Here is a 21,138-nt window from a genome sequence, read left to right as displayed (position 1 = left end):
TACCAGTAGAAAGCTTGGTAAAAAGGAGAGTGCTGGGAAGAGGTGACTGCAGGTATGACATCACACTTGAGCTTATGGTTTTTAGATTGTGTTTAAAAAAAAAAAGTCTATCTGAATTGCAAATAATCAAGTAAAGAAATATTTTTTTAAAAATCTGTGTCACTTCACAATCCCCAAATAAAATGGAAGCTGAGGTAACCTCAGTAAGTGTAGATAACTCATGTATATCTCATAAACCTTGAGAAATTCTGTCTTCAGTATTCCTTGGTCCTGGAATTGAGTAATTAAATGAGAATCACAGCTTGTGTTAAAGAAGAAAGTTTTTGACCCCCTTGAAATGAGAGAATAATTGAGAGCAACATGGGCTTACACTTACCACTCAGAGACGAAGAGAGAAAAACAAAGTTTATATAGTTTTGGATTCTAGCCCAACATCATGATGTTTTAAGGTCTGACTTGGTTGTTGGTCAATTAGGACTGAAAGGAGGAAAATATTAGTGCTGCGTGTGGTTTGGCTACAGGCAAGGAGTATGCAATGAGATGGTAGTGCTATTAAACTCCTCCATGTTGTACTGGAATATCTAATGCTCTTACTCTTCTGTGTACTCTCTGACTTGTGTATGGATATTCTTCTGTTCACATTAGTAATTCAGCTGCAAAGGGTACCAATATTGGTGACTCTTAACACAAAGGATGGTTTTCAGATACCCACAAATATTGAAAAGTTTATTTTATTGCCATTGTCTAATCGAACAGTGATGTGGCAGATAATTAACAAATCCTGTCACACAGTTTCTCAGGGAAATATTTTTCCTCCAGCAAGTATGTGGGTGGGTAAGTACAGTTCAGTTGTACATGTCCTTGCAGTGACTATAATCAATGTATTGACCATCTCGCTGGGGGTAATCCTCAGCTACTGGGTTGTCTGTCTGTCTTGCTCTCTGAAGGGCCTGCTTTTTTCACACTTTTTTCAGAAGCTTTAATAATACTGCCACCGGTTCATCAGCTAATACTGGTGATGCTACAGTCTTGCAGTGTTTCCTCAAAAATTATCCTGGCTTTTGCTATAGAAAGGAAGAACTGATTCCCAAATCAAAGATGACACTGCTAGCCATGGCTTTAGGAAAATACTTGAACTTCCCACCTAAATAACCTACTTGAGAATTTTCTAATGTAGAAATGTTCACAATTTCTAGGTAAGTAAAAAGAAAAAACAAAGACAAGTATATAAGCAGGAGGCATAAAAAATTTTTAAAAAATAAATGAATAATAATTGCATCTTGTTTTTCTGCTTCATTAAATACTTTCCCTAAGTTGCTAGGTAGTAAGTGAATGCCTTTTAAGTAACTAGGAAGGTGCAAATTTCAGATTTTTCAGCTGTTTTATTATGTGTCTGAAACATAATGGAAAATAAGTATGTTATGTTACATAACAGAAATTAAATATATTATAAGATTGTGCTCTTGGCCTGAGCAAGTAAGATGGGAAGATACACAGCAGCATAACTGAGGTTCTGTGACTGAATTGAGTACTTCAAGGTACAGAAGAGAAACAGTTCAGTCGGGCTAATGGCAGCCACCTCAGCCCGCCACCCTGTCATTTCTCTCTTTGTTCTCTTTGTTTTCATACTTGCTTTCTTGGAAATTACAGAGGGAAGCTATTCCATGGAATAATTTTGGCCTGAGCTCTCCATCCCAAGTGTCCTCTTTCTTATTTTTTTTACCTCATACACCCCAAAAAGCTGAGCCAAGTATGTGTGTGCACTCTGGCACTCCTTCATTGACAACACGAGTAAGGAGAAATGAACCAATGGATGCAAAAGTATAATATAATGGGAAATTTGAAAGAAAAGTCTGAAGAGATGCAATAAGAGAATGAAAATGGTGTGAAAAAGGGTAGGCTGGAGTTGTACTATTACACAGTGTGAGGGTAGTTGAGAGAGAATGTCAATCTAGAATAAAGACTGTGCTAGTAAGAAGTTAAGAACTGCTGAGATGTGAATCTGGAATCTTTTTTGGAGAGAAATACAGTAATCTGCATATACTTTCTTTTTCTGTCTGAAGAAGCTGACTCCCACTGCCAGTTCCTATTCCTTCTCTGTACGGCTGACGGGTTTTTGTCTGTGGAAGGCACCGTGGGCTGGGGGCAGTGGTGCAGTCATCGTCATCTGGTCGAGCAGCCGTCCAGAGACATTCCCGTGTACTCCCCGCCGAGGGCTCCACTTCTCTCCTGAAGTGCTGTTACGTGTACACAAGCTGCCACAGAAAGGACGTTGATACCGAGAACAAGATCACAGTTAAAGTTGTACTTTGGGATGGTTTTATTTAGAATCTCGTTAATTGTCAGTGGATTCCTTGTCTAACAGACTATACCTTAAGATGCCATCTGTGTGAGGAGAGTCATGCTGCTGGCTCAGTCAAAAGCAACTGCATTGGAATAGCTCCAGTGCTGTTACAAAGCAATGAGTTGGCCAACTGCTAATTTAAAAAATGAGAGATCAAAATAGGCATCTTAGTGCAGTTCTGTCTTCATTTGAACTGGTGGTGATGGGGCTTTTTAGTTTTCTTTATCACTGTCATTAAAGTACACACTTTGCTCTACACAGTGCATTTAAACCTTGAGGCAGTACAGTATCTAAACGTGCTCATCTTTAAGTGTACGAAAAGTTTCATTGACTTAAGGTTTTTCCCCATGTTCCTAAATGTCTTTGCTGGTTTGAGGTCTTTACCATAAGTTTTCATAAGCACTAAAATTACTCTTGAGATCTTAGTGAAAGCTTTTTTGAATATTGTGATCTGCAGGATTCTTCCCATTTGCATAAAAGTTGTCTGGAACACTTGAACCTAGAGGTCCGAGAATCCACCTTGAGCGTCTTTGTCTCAGTAAATTTTGGGTGATCTGGTCTGGAGTGCTGATTGTGCTCCTTTTGGGTTAACAGAAGCTATGTTAGGCCTACGACAACAGGCAGACAGAGCTACCTGTCCTGTTGTGGCACTTTGTAGCTCGTGAGATTTGTGATTGTTTTTAAAAAAAAAAAAAAAAAAAAAAAAAAAGAAATACTGCATTTTGTGAGGTGAGTATGAAGTTAAGGTAAATCACGTGTTGTCATCCACTCATACTGCTTTTGCCACAAAATCAGACATGTTTTCATGTAGGTGACTTTAATTTAGTTTCCACTTTGATACAGCAGCACAGACTCCGTCCGCCTCGGCCACCGCCTCCAAAGATACAGCGTTCATCTAGGCCCGTGAGTAGTTGGTAGTTTTGTTTCACTGCCACAGCTTAACACTGCCTGAATTACGCTCTTAGTAGCATTACTAAACCTTGGTAGTTCGAATTGTCAAACTTTGTAAAAAAGTAATGTGTGAATTATGCTCCTAAACTCCCTTCTTCTCTGCTGCGGCACAGCCCTGGGACCTGCATTTATTCTGCTTTTCTTTGACGAGTTCTGCAGCTTTCAGTCAGTTCTGCAGGTAACTGATGCTGCTGTTGCAACATTTGTTTTTACTTTTGCGGTGATTTCTTAAACAAAAAAGTCTTGCTAGGCTGGCAAAAGTTTTTAGCCAGTGAGTTTTTGAAGACTTGCACTAAACTCAACTATGAAAGGAAGCAGAAGTCTGAAGAGATTATTCTCTGCAAGTTATGCTTTAAATTAATTTGGGGCGCTTAATTTTTCTCCATGGAATAGATGAGTGAATACACGTGAAGAAAACAAAGTCTGTATTTGGGCAGTAGAACATTAGTACCGCATTATGGATCATACACACATATACTTTATGTTCATTTAAAATGCAAGCTGGGACTCTGTGTAATTACATAGTATAAAAAATGCAGGCACAGCATTTGGCCAGAGGAAGTGACTCTCCCACAGAAGAACTACACAGAAATTATTGTCGGTGCAGTACCTGTACTGTGTGAGGCAGGGGTACCTCATCTCAGCAGTTTTTCATTCAGAACACTAACTGTAGGACAATTGTTACATATTATCTCTGCCAGATGGCTTTAAAACAGGAGACTCTGCTGGATCTGCACCAGCGATTTATGGTTTTTTTTAGTAGTACAGCAAAGTTGTATCAGTTTAGAAGGGGTGTTGTTTTTTGCAACAGCCTTGGAAGGTATTTGTTCAGGACTTCTGCTTTATGAATATAATTCCCCCGAAAGGCAAATACATCTTACTCCTTGCTTCCTTACACATAATGTACATGCATAAGAAAAAGAGAGATGCAAGTTTTCAAATCTAATCTTGCTAAAACTTGTTAAAAATATGTTTTGGATGAGCAGGCAACTGGTTAACAAGTGCACTTGGGTGTGTGTTAACTTCTGATCTTTGGTGCATGTTCCTATGTTACATTTCAATGGCATGTGTTTCTTTTCCTCCCTCTTTTTAACTCTGGGTGTTTAGCTTAACAGAGACGTTTTTATGGATTGCTGCTCTGAAGATTTCTGTTTTCTGTGTTTGAAAGGTAGCATTGACTATGCTTTTATGTGTTCTCTTAAATGTAATTGATATGGGAGACCCTCCCAGACAGGTTACACTAGGAACAAACTTGCCATGGTACTCTGGGGTTCCCATAGTGCTTCCCAGCCCTCTTGTTTTGTGTTTGGCAGGTGTATGAGGGCACATTGTGATTCTTCAGTACAAAAGTTGCTGAACAGTATTGTTCAGATTGAGTAATTTTTTACATCAAAGTCTCGCTGAGACTGTTTAATCTCCCAGCTGTAGTGCATTAATAGTCCTCACTATAATGTGTTTGTGTCAACTGTCTTTGCTCCCAATGTGATTGATAAAAGGTTGGAAATCTAATAATAAAAGCTCCTGTTGCATTCATCTAGCTGTGTCTATAAGTGGAGCAGAAAATGCTTCATTCATCAAGAGGAAATTCAAGATAAATGTAAATGATTATAATCACTCCCAAAAATATGCTTGTACCAAATATACACAAATTTGTTGTTCAGAACTGTTATTTGGCTTTTAATAATTGAAATACACATTAGTGTGTGTAAATAATACTTTATGCAGGCTGATTTTCCCTCTCTTAGTCTTGGCATATATTACAGAGGTGGGTATCGGCAAGTCATTTATCGTAGGCTTTTACAGGAAGCACTGAAAGAGGAGGCCAGGTCCCTCTGCTTTTCCAACCAAGTTCAAATAATACCTGAACTCTTGAGAAATACTTACTGGTGTTAGGATATATCTGTTATGAGGGGGAATCCATGGGCACTAGTCCTTGCAATATGAGTCATTGCTGCTAATAAAAACAAAAACACAGAGCAAAGAAAGGTTAAGGAGCAGAACAGATATGTTCTTTACATTCTGCTGTTTTGGAAATGAGTTGTGGTGGTATTATGAAAGAGAGAGGGTTGTTACTTATAATTAATTGAGATCTGTTTGGATTAATAGTGGCTGTTTGGAAACTTAATTCAATTAGAAAAAATTTAAAATACAATAATTACGCATAAAGTTGATGGGGACAATAATAAGCACATTTAACCCTTCTGTACTGGATGTTTACCTTTGTTCTTTTGGCCGTGTGCTCATGTAATTGTATTTTTTTCACACTTTTGCGTTTGATAAGCATTTAACCTTGCATATTTGGCTACATAAGGCTCAAAATCCGGCAAGGAATCGGCTTGATTCCTGACTTTTCCCTGCAGTCCCCCACAGACAATCTCCAAATCCTACTTAGCATGTCACCCTAACTTTACTGGTCTGGTGGCCCCCTGGAGCCATCCCAAACTCTCCCCTCTCTGCCTCATCACCATCGCTCCCCCAGGGTACCACCCAAAAGGTGAAAGTGTTCACAGCATGATGACAAGCCAGCTTTACACATCATCTTCCAGCTCAGATTTAATTAAACAGGTTTCTTTCTTCCTCTCTTTTTCTCTTTCTCCTTCTCTCTTCTCCCCCCAGTTCCTCTTGCTTCTCTCCCCCCTCTCTTGCACACACTCGCTCTCTCTTGGTCTCTCTCTCTCTGTTTTATCAACTCTAATGAAGCAGTATTCTTCATCGATCCTGCTGATTGCCAGCCCATTCCTTTTGTTTGTTGGCACCGAGCCATTCAGCCGCACTCTGACAGCTCAGCTCGTCTAATTAGCTCTGTTGTTCTTTTCCCCATGTTTCACCACGTTGCAAGTTCAGTTGAAGTTGCCACAAACTTAATCCTTCCATTCCTGCCATAAATTCACATTCTTAAGCTGTCTTTATTGTAGAGCGGAGCAGCCTTGTGTGGGGACTGATCTTCAAGACCTTAACATCTGACCTTTTTATAAGCCCTTTTTCCTAAGAAATAGTGGCAATACATTTCTGGATTTCTTCATTATATCTGCTGTACACCATTTCCTTTGAGATGAAAATTGAATGCTATAATCCAGCTACTATCTTCTGCATACTGTTTAGTAGTGCAGGAACACTACACACAATTTGGTGGCTTTTTCCTGGCAAGAAAATTTGAGGTTTATGTGCCTGGAGGGAGAAGAAAAAAAATCCAAAACCAACTCACAACAAAAGTCCAGAAACCCCTCCCCCAACCCCCCAAGAAATAATAAAAACCAAAACAACCCAAACTAAGCAAACGAAAAATCAAAACAAAAACAAAACAAAGAAAAAATTGCAGATGTGGGGGGAAATCTGCATCTCTTCTATCATTGCAAGGAAATTCATTGGTTATCCAAAGAGTGCTTAGGTTGTAGGCCTTTAAAAGCTTCCTTTATATTGTGGCTATTAAGGGAGCACAAGCTCAGGGAGGTCAGAAGTTGAGTTGTATTCCTAACTTTATTTGAGGGCTTTGGGGATTTCTGTTGAAACTAGCATTCAGCTAAGCCAACAAATCAGACTCCTTTTCAGGTGAGGTAGTACTTTCTCAACAAAAAATGGAAAGCTCGTCTGTACAGCCTGACCCTGATGCTGCAAATATTCATTCCCACCTTTGACTCAAAGGGATAAGTTCATCAACAGGATTTCTCACTGGTAGAGGTAGGCACAACATGCGTAAACTTTGCTGCTGTAGTGATCACGAGTGCTTATTCCTCTCCTTGAAGTAAAGCTTGTTTGCTTGTGGCATTAATGTAAGTAAACTAAGCTTGATTTCTGAACATTAGAAGGTGATGGATGTGTTATTTAAGATTGGATTGACAGCAACATCATCTTCCACAGAAAAGCTTTAGATTTTATTACAGACAACAAAAGATAACATTATCGTGATAACAGCTAAAACAAAAGATAACATATCATTAGGGGTGATAATGATACCATGTCTGGCAAGGGTTTCTGCTCAGCTGCTGAAAGGAAGCAAATTTTTAATAAAGAATGAGCTATGTTTTTTATGTTATAACATTTATTCGAAGTACAAATTTTTCAGTGCTCCCTTACACAGAGGTCTTCACTTGAGAAGCTGGGTTCCTATGAACAAGAGGACAAAAGGATCATGGTGTCAGAGCTGAACTCCACTGTCCAATATATAATGTACAGCAACACACAGAATTTCCCAATTTTACTCTATCAACTAACTGTATAAGGGGAAGCTCACGTTTAGGGAATCTTTTATCAGAAATCTAGCCTGTACCCAACAGGACAGTGGAACCAGTTTTCGTTGTTTTGCCAACAGCTAACAGTCAGTGACAAGCATATATGTTTTATTTGCTATTCAAAAACATATGGGGTTTTTTTGTCCTTAAATAAGTTGTGGGTCCCTGTAGTTTATATTCAACTTTATATTCATTTGTATATCCATATTCATTTGTAACATTGTTGTGGCACAAAAAATAGATGTTTAAAAGCAATTCAAAATGGAAGACACCTTTAAGATAACGGTAATTATGCCTATTTTGTTGTTTATGTCTGTTGTTTGATCAAGTTGAAGTATTTGATGAAATGTCTCTGTGTGTGTATGTAATAGGTTCGCCCACCAAGACCTCACGTTGTTAAGAGACCCAAGAGCAATATTGCTGTGGAAGGACGAAGGACTTCAGTTTCTAGTCCAGAACAGTAAGTACTTTGCTGCTCTGCTTCTCTCTAGTTGCATCAACAGACAGTGCATTCAAAACTGGAACTAGCCAAAGGAGAAATTACAAAATACTACAGATCAAAGTAATTTTTTTAACCAACAACAAAAAAAAAAATTAATTTTTGGAACATTCAGCAGTAGTGTGAAAAAGCAAGAAACCAAGTTTACTTATTGGAAAATTCTGGTTTGCCAAGTTAGACGTAATCTGATCAGCCCATTTAGTGAAAGTTTTCAGGTTTTAGAGGTTTGTTCATTTCTTTGTTGAACTGTGCTTTAAATGAAATTGTTAACCACATCCCTGCAAAACCACTATTCTTGCCAGACTTTACCTGGAAGATACAGAATTGTTTGTTTTATAGTGATGGCAGGAAGGGTTGTGTCTCATGCTCGTTAGTCCCATTAACAGAAGGTCTGTAATGAGCTCTGTAGCGAAGCCTTGAGGAGCTTAACTGTCTTGCAGAGTACTAGCAAATTTAGCGTCTCTTTAGATTTGACTATGAAGTAAACAGGGGTAATGTTCCAAAGAAGTTGTTCTGCTGTAGCCTACTGCTTACGTATGAAGTGTGTTGGTTTCCAACATTTCCTTTGTTCATATGAACAGTATATTCTGTTACCTTGGAGAGATTTTCTCAGATAGTTTCATGAATGTCACATATTAAAGTACTTTATACAAAGAAGACAATACTGTGTGTTGTTGCAGATATTATTAACACATTGCCATGGTTGAGTTAACAATAGGCCATCAAGTGCAAACCTAAAAAGAGAATGGATATATTGAACCTTATCAGCATAGCCCAAAAGACACTATTGTGTGTGACAAATATATGTGTGGGCTGCATCAGTATGCATTTTGGATTTAAAATTATTTGGATTCTTCTGACTGTAGCTACTTCAAGTGTTCACAAGTACAAAAGATTCATCAGCACTGAGTTCTGACTGGATACAGAGGCTGGTATTAGCTGCACTTATTAAGGGTCCCAATAAGCAGTTCCCTCAGTTCAGAATTTGGGAAGCTTAAGAACTGTGCCCTTTGCCTGGGGTGGTTGATCTTAGAAGAAGGTGGTGTGAAAAATGTGGCTAAAGTAGGGCCAGACCTTCTTGGCCCTGCAGAGGAAACAACTGAGTGGTGAGGTAAGAACAGCAGGCAACGGAGCCAGTGAGCAGCTCCCAAGTCATGTGGCAAAATTGAACTGGTAATCCCTGCACGTGAAGCACCTTCGATCTGTCCTCCAACAGTGAGTGGAGTAGCATGTTCCAAACGGCCACTGCTGTGGCAGAGCAGCCTTAGCGTGGGAAGTCATGCTGGAACTGCTCACAGACTGCAAGCCAAAGACTCGGGGGCTGCAGGATGGTTGCACTGGTCTAGTCTTGTCCCAGAGATTTCCTTGTAATTCATCTCCACCTGCAGCACAGTCACTGCTTGTCTCGTAGCCGCTTCACATCATCTGTTTATGTCCCAGCCTGTGGGGGCTTTATTGTCAGTCAAGTGAAATGCTTTAGCTGATGGCCAAGATTACAGGATATCTGTTGTATCTGAAGATACTAAAATCCCATAAAAAGAACAATGGTTTGTTTCTTTAAACACACCTTTTGCCCACATGGGTACCAGTTCCCTGACACCACTGTTTATGAGGGAAAAAGAGGTGGAGGTTGAGTCCCCCCCATCCCCCCAAAGTTAAATGCATGGCTAGCTTTTTCCCAGCCACTCTGGGATGGGGAGATATTCTGGCTTTTAGCTAAAATGAATGGTCACTTTTAAATTCTACAGGATTATTTATCCATTTTATAGTGGAATTTGGTTGCCCTCTTGTGGAGCAGATTGCAAATCCTGCAAAAGGGCTTGTGCTGTTACAGGGTGGTAGCTGTCCCTGCACAAAGATTATAGGAATTTTTAAAATAAAAGTTTTTTCTTAATATTCAGTATGATGACTCACTGCATGTGGATGAAGGATAACTGAGTCAATTTTAGCATTATGTGTGTTTCATAAGAAGGATTATGCATGTTTGGATTCAAAAGCTGCTTGACGTTCCAGTGTGGCTTACTGCTAATGTGTATTTTCAATTCCTGCCAGTATCAGAACAGAAACAAATGTAAACATGAATGATAAACATAATATTTATACTGATGCTAGTAATATATTGCATTACAATTATTATTTTACTTGGCTTAAATGTATTGCTGTTAGTGAGTCTTTACAATTCAGCTGCTTTCACAGAGTAAACTACAAAAAATTTTTTTGTGAAAATAATTGACAATAATCTACAAAAGATAACAAAAATGCTTTGTAGCTATAGACTGACTTATTTTTCTTCAAGAGCATTTTATTGATAGATTTTTCCATCTTTTAAATGTGGAGAAAAACTGGGTAATGTTGCTAAAACCACTGACACTTGCTATATGGTACCAGTTGTGGTCTCTTGCTGATGTTTCACAGCTTCAATATTTTATCCAGTTCAAATGCAGTGTCACAGCAGGATCTGATTATTTTCATTCTTTCCTGTCATCAGCTTCAGGTGGCAAAACAAACTTTGACATAACCACTTCCAGACAGTTAACTGTAGAGTATTGCACTCAGCTACATCTCCTGTAAGGTGTCTGGTTAGAGTGTTTTAATAGAAACAAGTTGGGGCAGTGTGGGAGACGGGACACACGACACGCAGCGATGATGAGACTGACACTCCAGTCGTGATTTTGGAAGTACAAGTGGAGGAAATACCTAACCTTGTACTTAAATAAAGCTCAAGTAAATGCCTACCTAAGAAATGGCTTCAGGTGAATGTTTTGGAAATAGGTAATGACTCAAGAATCCTGACCTTTTTCTTTGCTATTTAACTCAAAATGATATTTTGAATAAAGAAAAATATTTTTTTTAAATAGTAATTAAAGGTAGGATTTTCATGGCATTTTTCACAAACTCTCTTCTTCTGTCTAAGTAAGAAATAATCTTCCTATATTGTTCTCAAATGAAATCTTAAAGCAAGGTGTTGTCTCTGTAAAAAATTCACATTGTTTTCTCTCTCTTGGATAATACCAAAATGAATGAAAACACCACAATATATATTTTCACTTGTGTTACTTGGTAGCATGGGAGTGCCCTTCTTGCAGATCAGAGGAGATTCCATGAAAGCAGCAGCAGTGCTGAGAGGAGGGTACTTTTCTAAAACCAAACTTTACCAAAATATTTAGCTTAACTGCACTGGTTCCATAATATTAGCCAGTTACTTTTTTAGAGGTACTCATGTGGGAGATACATTTGTAAGGAGGAGTTTCTTTCAATATTTAAAACTAACACTAACTTTTTGGTCTTGAATGACTACGTGAGGGCTTCAGAGACATTTCCCAGCATATCCGACACATTGGCTCAGTCTGTGACTTTTGCAGCCTCCTCCCAGCTGGGGGAGGTGGGATCCTCGGGGCAGCCCGACCCCTCATGAACCCATTTCACAGGGCGGCCTCTTCTCCGTTGGTGATGCCACACATCAGCTCTGGAAAGCAAACCAGTACGTAGGCATGCTTTCAGTCGTTACATTTATTAATGCATTTCTGATGACAATCGGGAATTTGTATCTTCAGTTACACGAGTTAATTTTTTTAATGTGTATAAAAGAAAAACATTATTTTGGGGGGTCTATGTGCTCATTTTCTAATCAGTCTTCAATTAAAACACAGGAGGGCAGGAGCTGGGACTTCCAAGAACACCCAAGATTATTGCTCATGTCTGTTGTTAAAGCGTTATATTTAGAAGAGCTGGTGGAAGAACTGTGGTTTCCCCCATCAAAATTTTCACGGATTTTTTTTTTTTCTATTTCAATAGAGAGGGGTTTTTTTACAATTTATCAATAATTCAAGGTTTGTGATCTTTATGATTTTTAAAAATTTGTCATTAAATCTAAAATGTATAATTTTTTAAAAAACTTTTCTAGTTATAAGGTAACAGGAAGAATTTATAGATGAGAGCTCAGAAAATGCTGGATTACCACCTGCGGCAATCCTAGACACGTGGGACATGCCTCCTTAAACACAAATTAGTTGTTCACAAAAATAAGATGTTGCATTTTAACAGATAGGCAGTTTTTTGAGACCTCTCTTTTACACCACAGCAAGACTTCCTATTAAATGTAGAATAGGCTTCCAGAGTGCTGTAGGATCTGTCTTCTGTAAGTACTGACTAGCTGGCTTCCAGGGCATGCAGAGTGGGAGGAAATTAAAATAGGAAATCAGAGGGTCAGGCTCACAATTAACAGCATGTCAAAAGGCTCTTGGGCTGGCTAAACCCATGTCAGTGCTGCAGCAGTTCATTATGGCTTTCCAGAAGCCGTGTAGGACTTAGTAAAGCTAATGGCTTTCCCTTATATCATATGAATGAAAATAGGCTGCAGTGCAATAGTGGGTTATTACACTGAATTTAGTATGAAGTCAGCGTGATGGCTGTGTTGAATGATACAGGCTCATAAAGCACATTAAATTCCAGTTGTTGTAACCAGGCTCTCGGAGCTCTGCCACACAGAATTTGTGTACGGCAAAGGTTTTCCATGGCATCCCTGCAAGCCAGGATCTCTGCTCTTTGGAAGAAAGCTAAGCCAGCAAGTACCTGTATGAATGAGGATGGCTGGAATCCGAAAGAGAATAGTGCAGGCTGTAGCAGCCCAGACTGGCTGCGTCTGCTTCGGTTCCTCTACCCTGGGAAAATTGGCGTGGGGGAAGCTAGAGACAGTGGAGGTGGTACCAAGAAAGCAGATGCCCATCAAAGGGACAGCAAACGGGCGAAGAGACGGACAGAGAGCGGTCGGGTTTTGTTGCAGGCCTTGCCAAACAAGAACTGTAGCATGAGGCAGGCAGGGCTGCCCTTTGGGAACCCTGCTCCTGGCTCTCCCACCTTTCCAGTAGGATGGTTTAAAAGAAACTTTAATTTTGGGGCCTGTTTCTGCTGTCTGCTTTGGAGTGAACCCACCGGACGTACGCAGCCGGCCTTTGTAAAGGGCTACGCCAGCTGCAGGGGCAGTTGGTGAACAGAGCCTTAGTACTGAGTAATACGTGAATGGCGCTGTAGGATCTTGCCTCTAGATCTGTCAGAGCAGGCAGAGGTGTCATCCAGCTTGTTCCCACTTTAAATTGTTTGTTAGTATTTCCAACTCTCTAGAAAATTTGTAAAAAGTTCATAAAAAAACCTGTAAAGCAGTTAGTTACCTGCCTTTACTGGGTGTAGTGATCACAAGCTGTTGTTTTTGTTACCTGGTTGGATGACTTGTGATATGAATTTTTTTTGTTGTTTTATTTTAAAATATCCTTTATTCTAATGTTTTTGTTTTTCTGGAAATATTCTGCTCGTATGAATGTTTACAGTATGCAAAGTAACCCTTTAAAAATCAAATAGATATTTTAATATTTCTGTTAGCTCACAGTTGGGTGTACTGAGTATTCAGAAGATGCAGGAAGGAATTCCAGCGATAGGTCTGTGCTTTGTTCAGATTGAATAGTTACTAGGTAATCCCCTCAGTCCCGAGTCTCCTATTTCATACTGGCAAGAAAAAGCCCATGCATCCAAATCCCTCATTCTCTTCATTTTACTGTCTAAGAGGGACAAATTCCTTAATTCCCTAGAGATGCTGTATAGCTATTCTTTTAAAAAAAGATACTCGTTTTTAAAAAAATACTCAAATTTGGGAAGCCCTTTTTAGGAGATAAATGACCACAAGTCCATACTACCCCTTTGTACCATAATCTCTATAATCAGGAAAAAACACAGTTAATAAAATACACACATTTAATTTTCTCATAACCAAAATATCTTTTAAAATTATTACAGAATTCTCCTTATTAATTCCCATAACCTGTATTCACGTTTTCTGTATATATTTTTTTCTATCTCAAGTACATTTAGGTGTCAATTAAATTTGAAATATCTACATTTGTCAGCATTTCATTTTTGGCCAGTGTGATGTGCTGCTGATTTGTCCATGCATCCTGACACATGAAAAAAGCTCCTGAGATGCAGATCTTCCTCATTAAAAAAGAAACCCATACTATCATAATGGTACGCAGAGCCATGGAGCGCATCCCCAGCTTTATTGCACTGTGTTTCTGACATGATATTTAAAAAGGAACAGCCACGGCTGTCAGTACTGTCATATGCTAGTGCTAACCGAAGACATGTTAAACTAAACATTAGAAAGAGATCAGCAAGTCATCTGCATGGTAACTCAGCTAAGAGATTAGGTAGGCAGGAGCTGGTGCAGTCATGTGGAGATGATGAGGGTTGTAGCTGTGACGGACACATCCTTTTTTCCCTCTAAGACTGCAGCAGTGCCTGCCTTGTAGCCGGGCTTGCTGTGACCTGCCTTTCAGAGACAGCTCTTTGTGTATGAAATTCGAGCAAGTGGTGGGTGGCAGACTGCAGGAGAGTTGCCGAATTGGGTTAATGAGGGAATAGGCACTTTTTTTTTTGATTCTACTGCCTCAAGCTAATAAAAAATTTAAACTTGGACAATTTTAGATTGTTCATCCCTTATCTTGGACCAAATTCTCGTACAGAGCACACCAACAGTGAAACTTAAGTGCTTGCTTTTTTCTAATTATGAGATCCCACTTTCATTTAAGGAGTCTTGCAACAGCAACAAAACCAGTGCATATTAACTTGCTGTATAGTTAATCTTACTTGCACTGAAGTGCAGCTGGTGATCCAGCCAACAAGATCCTCTCTTATTTCTTCATAGTTTGTTCCCAGTTTATTTCATATGTGCACACAGACACAAAGCATTTGAATTTAGCATAGTCTGAAGGCAAACAAAAGGTGTCAGAGGCAGTGCTTTAGGGGCAGCTGCGCCGATACATTTGTTATATGCAGTTACCAAATAGTCAGTGTATCAGCAAGATATGTGGAAATTCAACATTGCTCTTGATTTCTGGAAATAATTTTAGATCTTCTGGAATCATATGAAATGATAATTTACTCTTCTAAGACAAAAAGACATGTGTATGTAAGTTCAAAAAAGAAATACTTTTGAATTATCTTTGATTTCTGATTTATTTTAGGTGGAGCCTTTTATTATAAATTGATTTGGATAGTAGTCACTTTCTTATAGCACATTTTTCCTAATGTGGTGGCACCACCTCACTTTCCCTGGGTGCCTATTATAGCAGAAAAGAGGAGAAGAACAGCTATGCAACAGCTTTAATTGGACTATGATTTAACACTATCAGCTGCACCCACTGCCACCACTATTTTAGACTTTTTATTAATTAGCTCTGACCTGATTGTGAATAAACATTTATTCACAGTGGCAGCTCGGGCCCTCTTGAGCTGTCGGTTGCAGTGTCCAACTTCTCTTTTTCTGACCTAATCTTCTAGACTGATTTTCATAACTTTATTATATAGTTATTTCGTGATTGAGACAAAAGAACTAAAAGAGTGAAGGCTGATTATGAATTCAAGTGCCACTAGAGGTAGTTTGTTAGTGTGTCTGTACTATAATGGCAACAAATCAAGTTCTTTCTGTCCATTCTTTTGGTCCTGCTCTGATTTCAGCATATCCTCATCTTATCTATAACGTACAGCGTGGTGTGATACATTTGCATGGCTCTACGATGTCTACAGGACCAGGTCCGGTCCTTTGTTCCACAGGATGAGCCTGATCCTGCTGACACTGAAATAATAAATTTTATTCTGGACCTCAGTAGTAGCAAAACCAGGCTCCCCATCCCAGCTGTGTATTGCTTTGTGTCAGATTTGCTACAATAACCAGGATATTATCAGTCATATGTGGTTGGTAAAATGAAGATGTTTGGGAAGAGAGCTCATTTGGATGGCTAGAAACAATGTTTGCTTTTATGATCCTAGTGATTTCTTTCCCATTGTTGTAGTGATGTGGGGAAGATAAAAGAGCCCTGTAACTGATGCTCTCCAGCAACATCCATCAGCGTTCGTCTGCCTGTTGTTTGGCCCATAAGACACACAAAGGTGGTTTATAATGCCCTTGAAAAGAGGTTTTCTTGGGTTTTTTTCATTTGCACTCATGCACACTTAGATATGCCAGAACGCAACTGAAATGGGGAAAATAAGAAACAATAAATAACTGTTAAAAATTCAGTATATGTTTTATTATAAGCGCATATAGTTTTGGTGGCTCTACACAACACTGTCCTCAAGTTTCAGTAGATTGAAAAGCACTGGGCTATGGTGTAGAGGCTTCTGATTAGTACTGGTAAATCTTGATGTGCTTTTACTGCTTTCACTTAATTGTGAAGCATTTGACTTAATATTTAATTTGCGAGAATATATTTTCTATAAGCTCTTTTGCCATCCAGAGCTTCAGCATTTCAGAGGGGAATGACCAGTGGCCCTTGCTTCATACTTTATTAAAGATTAGGTTATTTTAGCATTACAAATGAGACAATATTTGGTATTAATTTCTTCATACTCATCAACCTCTTTGTTCCAGTGTATTTCTGCTTAAGTACCCTGCTCCTGTACTCTTTCCTCTTCTGCTAAAGCTGATAGTGTGTTTTGTTATTTAAAGCAGTGATAGCCACTTCTGCATTTGCTCCAGTGGAAACACCAAATCTTAGAAGCTTCTACTTCATGCAGAAAAGAGTAATTGACTGGGGTTTTGGTTAAAATGAATTGAAGCAACTGATAGCTACAATAAATAATAGGAAAAAATATTCATAAATTCAGCAAGCTTTAAATATTTTTCTTTTCTCCCCCAACCAGTCAGTGTTTACCCAGACCTATATAGGCATGCACAGGTAGTTTTACATTCACAAAATTTAGGCATTGTTGTCTTTAGGTACAAGAGCAAATCCTGGAGACCTGACCTCTTTGTATAAAGTAAGGATGACCAATACATTCTTGTCAGAATCTGGTGAAATGTGTATGGTGGTGATTGGGGTTTTGGTGTGTTTGGTTTAGGTTTTTTTTTTAATTACAGCTAAAGTGTGTTTCCAGAGGCACTTCTGATTTTAAGAGGTTTTCATCTGAAAAGATTTTTGTTCCAGGCTGCTGCTAACGAATTCATAGATTGATAGTTACCATCCTGTGACGCAGGAGAAATTAGCTTGAGTCCCTTTTCTGCCAGCCTTTGAAAGTAGTTAACCATTGAGGAAAGAAACACATACACCTTACTTGACAAACTGCATTTCATGTAAGTCCTTGGACAGTTTTGTTTTTATTCTACTGTGAAGCAATTTTAGATCTCAAAAATAGATACAAGTAGGAATTGTTACCCTCAAGTCAGCTCCTCTCATATCAGACTAATGTCAGTCTCCATAAAGCAGAGAGGTAGATCTAATATTTGTTTGCTTGTAGTCAGAGATCAGAGAATCTGAGGAGCAAAAATGTATTTCTAAAGAGCAAAAAGATGCCCAACTCTGTAGAAAATGTAGTAGGGAAAAGGTGGGTTTCTGTATTGGCTACTTTGGCAGTGTGGGTGTGATTGCAGGTTTTAGTACCCTTCCCAACCCGATGGCACCCTGGACGTTTTTAGAAGAGTTGTATTTTCTGCCTGGAAAGTGGAGCTGAACATTTACCTGCTGGGCTGTGTGCAGTGGCAGTCAGGCACGGTCAGAAATGATTTAGAGCCTGCGAATCACTTGGTTTCTCTCTCCTCTGGACCTTTGAATGTGACAACTTGGTAACTTCCTTTTCTCTTCCTGTTTCCCTCAGCCTTGTAAAGCCCATGCGACACTATACAGTCTTCCTCTCTGAGGACTCTTCTGATGATGAATTTCAGCAGGAAGAGGATCCTGTCTCTGGCTTCTCTGAAAACTTTTTCTTCTCTGCTCCTTTTGAATGGTCTATCCTTTATTCTCACATTGTATTAATTCAGTCTTCAAACAATGGGTTCTGCATTGATCACAGTGCCTGCCTCTATACCTGGCATTGTGGAAATGCTCCTGCACTCTCTGCACGGCGCTTGGTGAATGTGCAGCGTTTCTCCTGCTTGTTTTGGTATTAGCGGCATGCCAAAGCCTGCTCCTGCATGACCCACGATGCAGCAATGCCCAGCTCACAGTTTCACATCAGCTCGAGCTCTGTGGGACGTAACCCTTCCAGCTGCCCTTTGTTCCAATGTGCTGCTTGTGTTCCTGTCCAAACCTTCTTCCCTGTGCAGTGCTAGTTGTGCTTTTTGGATTGTCCTGTGAGCCTTATTTCAGTGCAGTTATTGGGTTTTTTTCTGGTTTCACTTGCTTGATCCCAGCCTCTCTGTTCTGTCAAGTACCAGATCCTCAGTGATGATGGGGAGTCACCACACAGGTGTCCTCCAAGGGTTTTGAGTACAATCTGTGCTAAAACTATACAAGAAACGGGAAGCAGTTTGTTGGGTTTATTCACGGTGTTATTTGTATCCAACTTTTTAGTCATAAATTGTTGTAAATTCCCAAACCTCTGTAAGTTAGTCTTGCCTAGTTTTGGAACACGGTGCTGAGCAGCTTGGCCGTATTGTAACTACCAGTCTGGGAGAACTGTACGTTTGAGCACTGGCTGCAGGATTCTGCCATGGCCCGAGGTACCCATGTTAGGGGAGCGAGCGTTGCCTGTCGGCGCCTGTTTACACTCAGTGGCCTGAGCGTTCCTGTTTGAGAGGGGAGTAACCCTGTCCCACGGAGGGGACACACTGGGTGCCTCTCACTGCTGCTCTGAGCACACCAGCCCCAGACGGCAGGCTTGAGCTAAGCCCTCACTGAATGTCATCCAGAGGATTTCTTCTTTCCCAGCCTCACCTGCTTGAGGATTTCTGGGGGGAGAAAGGGAGATAAATTGCACAGAATTACACTCGTTCTTTTAACAAATGCAGTTACTGGCTTGACCAGAGCCTGTAGGAAGAGGTGTCAGGCTGCTGTGAGCTGCTGCTTCAGAAATCTGTGTGATGCCAGATCCGGGCGGCTCCCGGTGCTGGGGGGTGGATGCCCAGTCACATCTGAGCAGCTGGAGCCCGCCGGGCTGGAGGAGGAGGCTGCAGGTTGATAGTGGGGCCTCCAGTTGCTAAAGCTGGTCATGTGTTGCAGAAGGCAGGTTCAGAGACTGGCAGGGAAGGGACATGGCTGCAGGCAGTTGGGCACGGCGAGATGGACATACAGGTTCGGTAGCAAAGGGCCAGGAATAACGTTCCCACCCTCTTGTGTTTGGGGTGAAGGAGGCCAGGCTGCTAAAATGGTTGGTTCGCAGAATATTCCTCGTGTTTTTTTGCAGTATGATCTAGTGCTTAGGTGAGCACATACAATGTGAGAGACTAAAGATAGGACCAAGATTTGCCAGATCACCCTCTTCCTAAGGACATGTACCATCAGCTGTCTGTCTTGTACTTGCGTGATTACACTCTCGTGCTGCTAGCTGAATGCTGCTATTTATGTGTTGATGAATGAAGTAAGATGGGCTGTTTATAAATTTGCATGATATAGATGTATTATAATAAAATACGGAAAGAGGAGGAGGCTTCTTCCACAGTATCTGTTTTTGCAGGTCTCACAAATATTTTCTTTTAATTGAAACCTTGTTTAAATGCCACAGTAAAACTGGCTGCCAGTCAAACGCCAATCACCACAGATACGTATGGCACTTCTTGTTATTAATTGGATGCGCATTATGCTGCTGTTCTCTGTACACAGAACCAATATGCAAATCTGCTGGTGTTCATTTTTTTGCTGAGGTATGTGTAAGAAAAGCATCCTGCTAACTCGGCCTTGGCTGTAAATGTAAAATAGGTGTCTCCATAATGGATTGTGTTGTTTCTTGATAAGATGACACCAATGTAATCATTGGAACTCTGCACAGCATTCCCAATTATTGCAGGAAAACACTGAATTATGTTCTGTGCTGAGTTAGCTTGAAGCAAGAGAATGTAAGTGCCTGCAAAACCCAGGGCTCTGCAGTGCACTTGCTCTGACCTGTCGGGTAAAGGGCCGAGCAGCCGCAGAGCTCTGCCTGAGGGGCAGGGCCGGGCTGTCCAAGCCGAGAGCCAGCGTCCAGCTGGTCCTGCTCCCAGAGAGTTCCCTCATCAGCCTGTCTGCAACTGCATGATCACAGCTTTCCTCCGAGCACTTCCCACTTATATCATTTTCCTTCCTGAAAACCCTCGAGGGCCAAGTCATCTTTGTATGTCCTTCTGCCCTTGGTCACTTTGCTCACACACCTGCTGCTCACAAGGCACTGTAAGCTGTGTTTTGCCACTCAAAAGCTTTCTGTAAAGCCATCCAGCTACTTCCTAAATACTTGTTTAAAAAAAATAATTAGTCATTTGCAACGTGATTTTTGTTTCTCTCCTAGGCCTCAGCCATACCGGGCCCTGAAAGAATCTGATAGTGCTGATGGGGAAGAGGTGGTCAGTCCAGAAAAGTCGAAAGAGCCTCTGCCTCCAAGCCCTCTGCTCTCAAGCAAGGCCACAGAAATCAACCTCCTTGAAGACATTTTCCCTAACTTAGAAGTAGAAGCACAGCCTCAGCCTCTCAGCCAAGCCAAGAGCCTGGAAGACCTGCGGACTCCCAAAGAAGAGAGTGCTCAGCGCTGCACGTTTGATTACCAGGTTTGGACAGGGTTCCGTGTACGCTGGGGGGTTCGCACAGGACTAGGGCTGGCTGGCTTCCATCATTGTCTGAGGAACATCTTCACATCACTGGGTAGATGCATCCGTTTTCCAGGCATTTGTTCATGTATTTCAAAATTCATTTCTGAATTAACAAATTACTGGAGTGGGACTCAGTTATAAGACAGTAATGTTTTCCACTAGAACTGCAGCCTTTACTTCTAGAGGAAGAAATATTTGCCCTGTTCCTCAGAATCTGTTTTGTCCATTGGCTGTCACACCCAGTTATCTTTGAAGCTGATGCTCAGCAGTGAGAGGAAACACCTGGGAATTTTCAGGTCCCCTCCAAACTGCGTGTTTTTTAAATGACCTTCTTCTAATCTGGCCATTTTGGTTGAGGCATCATTTGAACTATCTAGACTGTAGAAGAGAGATTCTTTATGAAAAACTTCTCTGAATATATGCAGCTTAGAAAGTGCCAAACTAAAGCAGACTCTGAGATTTTCATGTGACATGAAAGAAAAGAAAGTCATTTCTACCTAATAATAATATTTAATTTAGTGTTATATCCAGATATTTCATTTGACAGCTTTTTTCATACAGCAATTAAGGCTTC

The 21,138-nt window shown here is 40.3% G+C and overlaps 1 protein-coding gene across 13 annotated transcripts in view; it reads left to right on the top strand.

Moving 5' to 3' along the window:
• Positions 1–21,138, top strand: part of DENND1A (DENN domain containing 1A) — a 215,019-nt gene that overhangs the window by 189,870 nt on the left and 4,011 nt on the right. For 5 of the 13 annotated variants that reach the window (XM_074891563.1, XM_074891569.1, XM_074891559.1 and 2 more), the window contains 4 exons: positions 3,188–3,247; positions 7,896–7,984; positions 17,666–17,794; positions 20,267–20,522. In XM_074891563.1, coding sequence (XP_074747664.1) covers positions 3,188–3,247; positions 7,896–7,984; positions 17,666–17,794; positions 20,267–20,522 — 534 coding nt within the window. Of the gene's footprint in view, positions 1–3,187; positions 6,974–7,895; positions 7,985–17,665; positions 17,795–20,266; positions 20,523–21,138 lie in introns of those variants that run through there. The other 8 variants (XM_074891570.1, XM_074891568.1, XR_012631871.1 and 5 more) reach the window with 7 other exon arrangements.

Source organism: Strix uralensis, chromosome 21 (genome assembly GCF_047716275.1).
Source record: "Strix uralensis isolate ZFMK-TIS-50842 chromosome 21, bStrUra1, whole genome shotgun sequence".
Classification (NCBI taxonomy): Eukaryota; Metazoa; Chordata; class Aves; order Strigiformes; family Strigidae; genus Strix; species Strix uralensis.
This window is presented reverse-complemented; position numbering and strand designations above follow the sequence as displayed.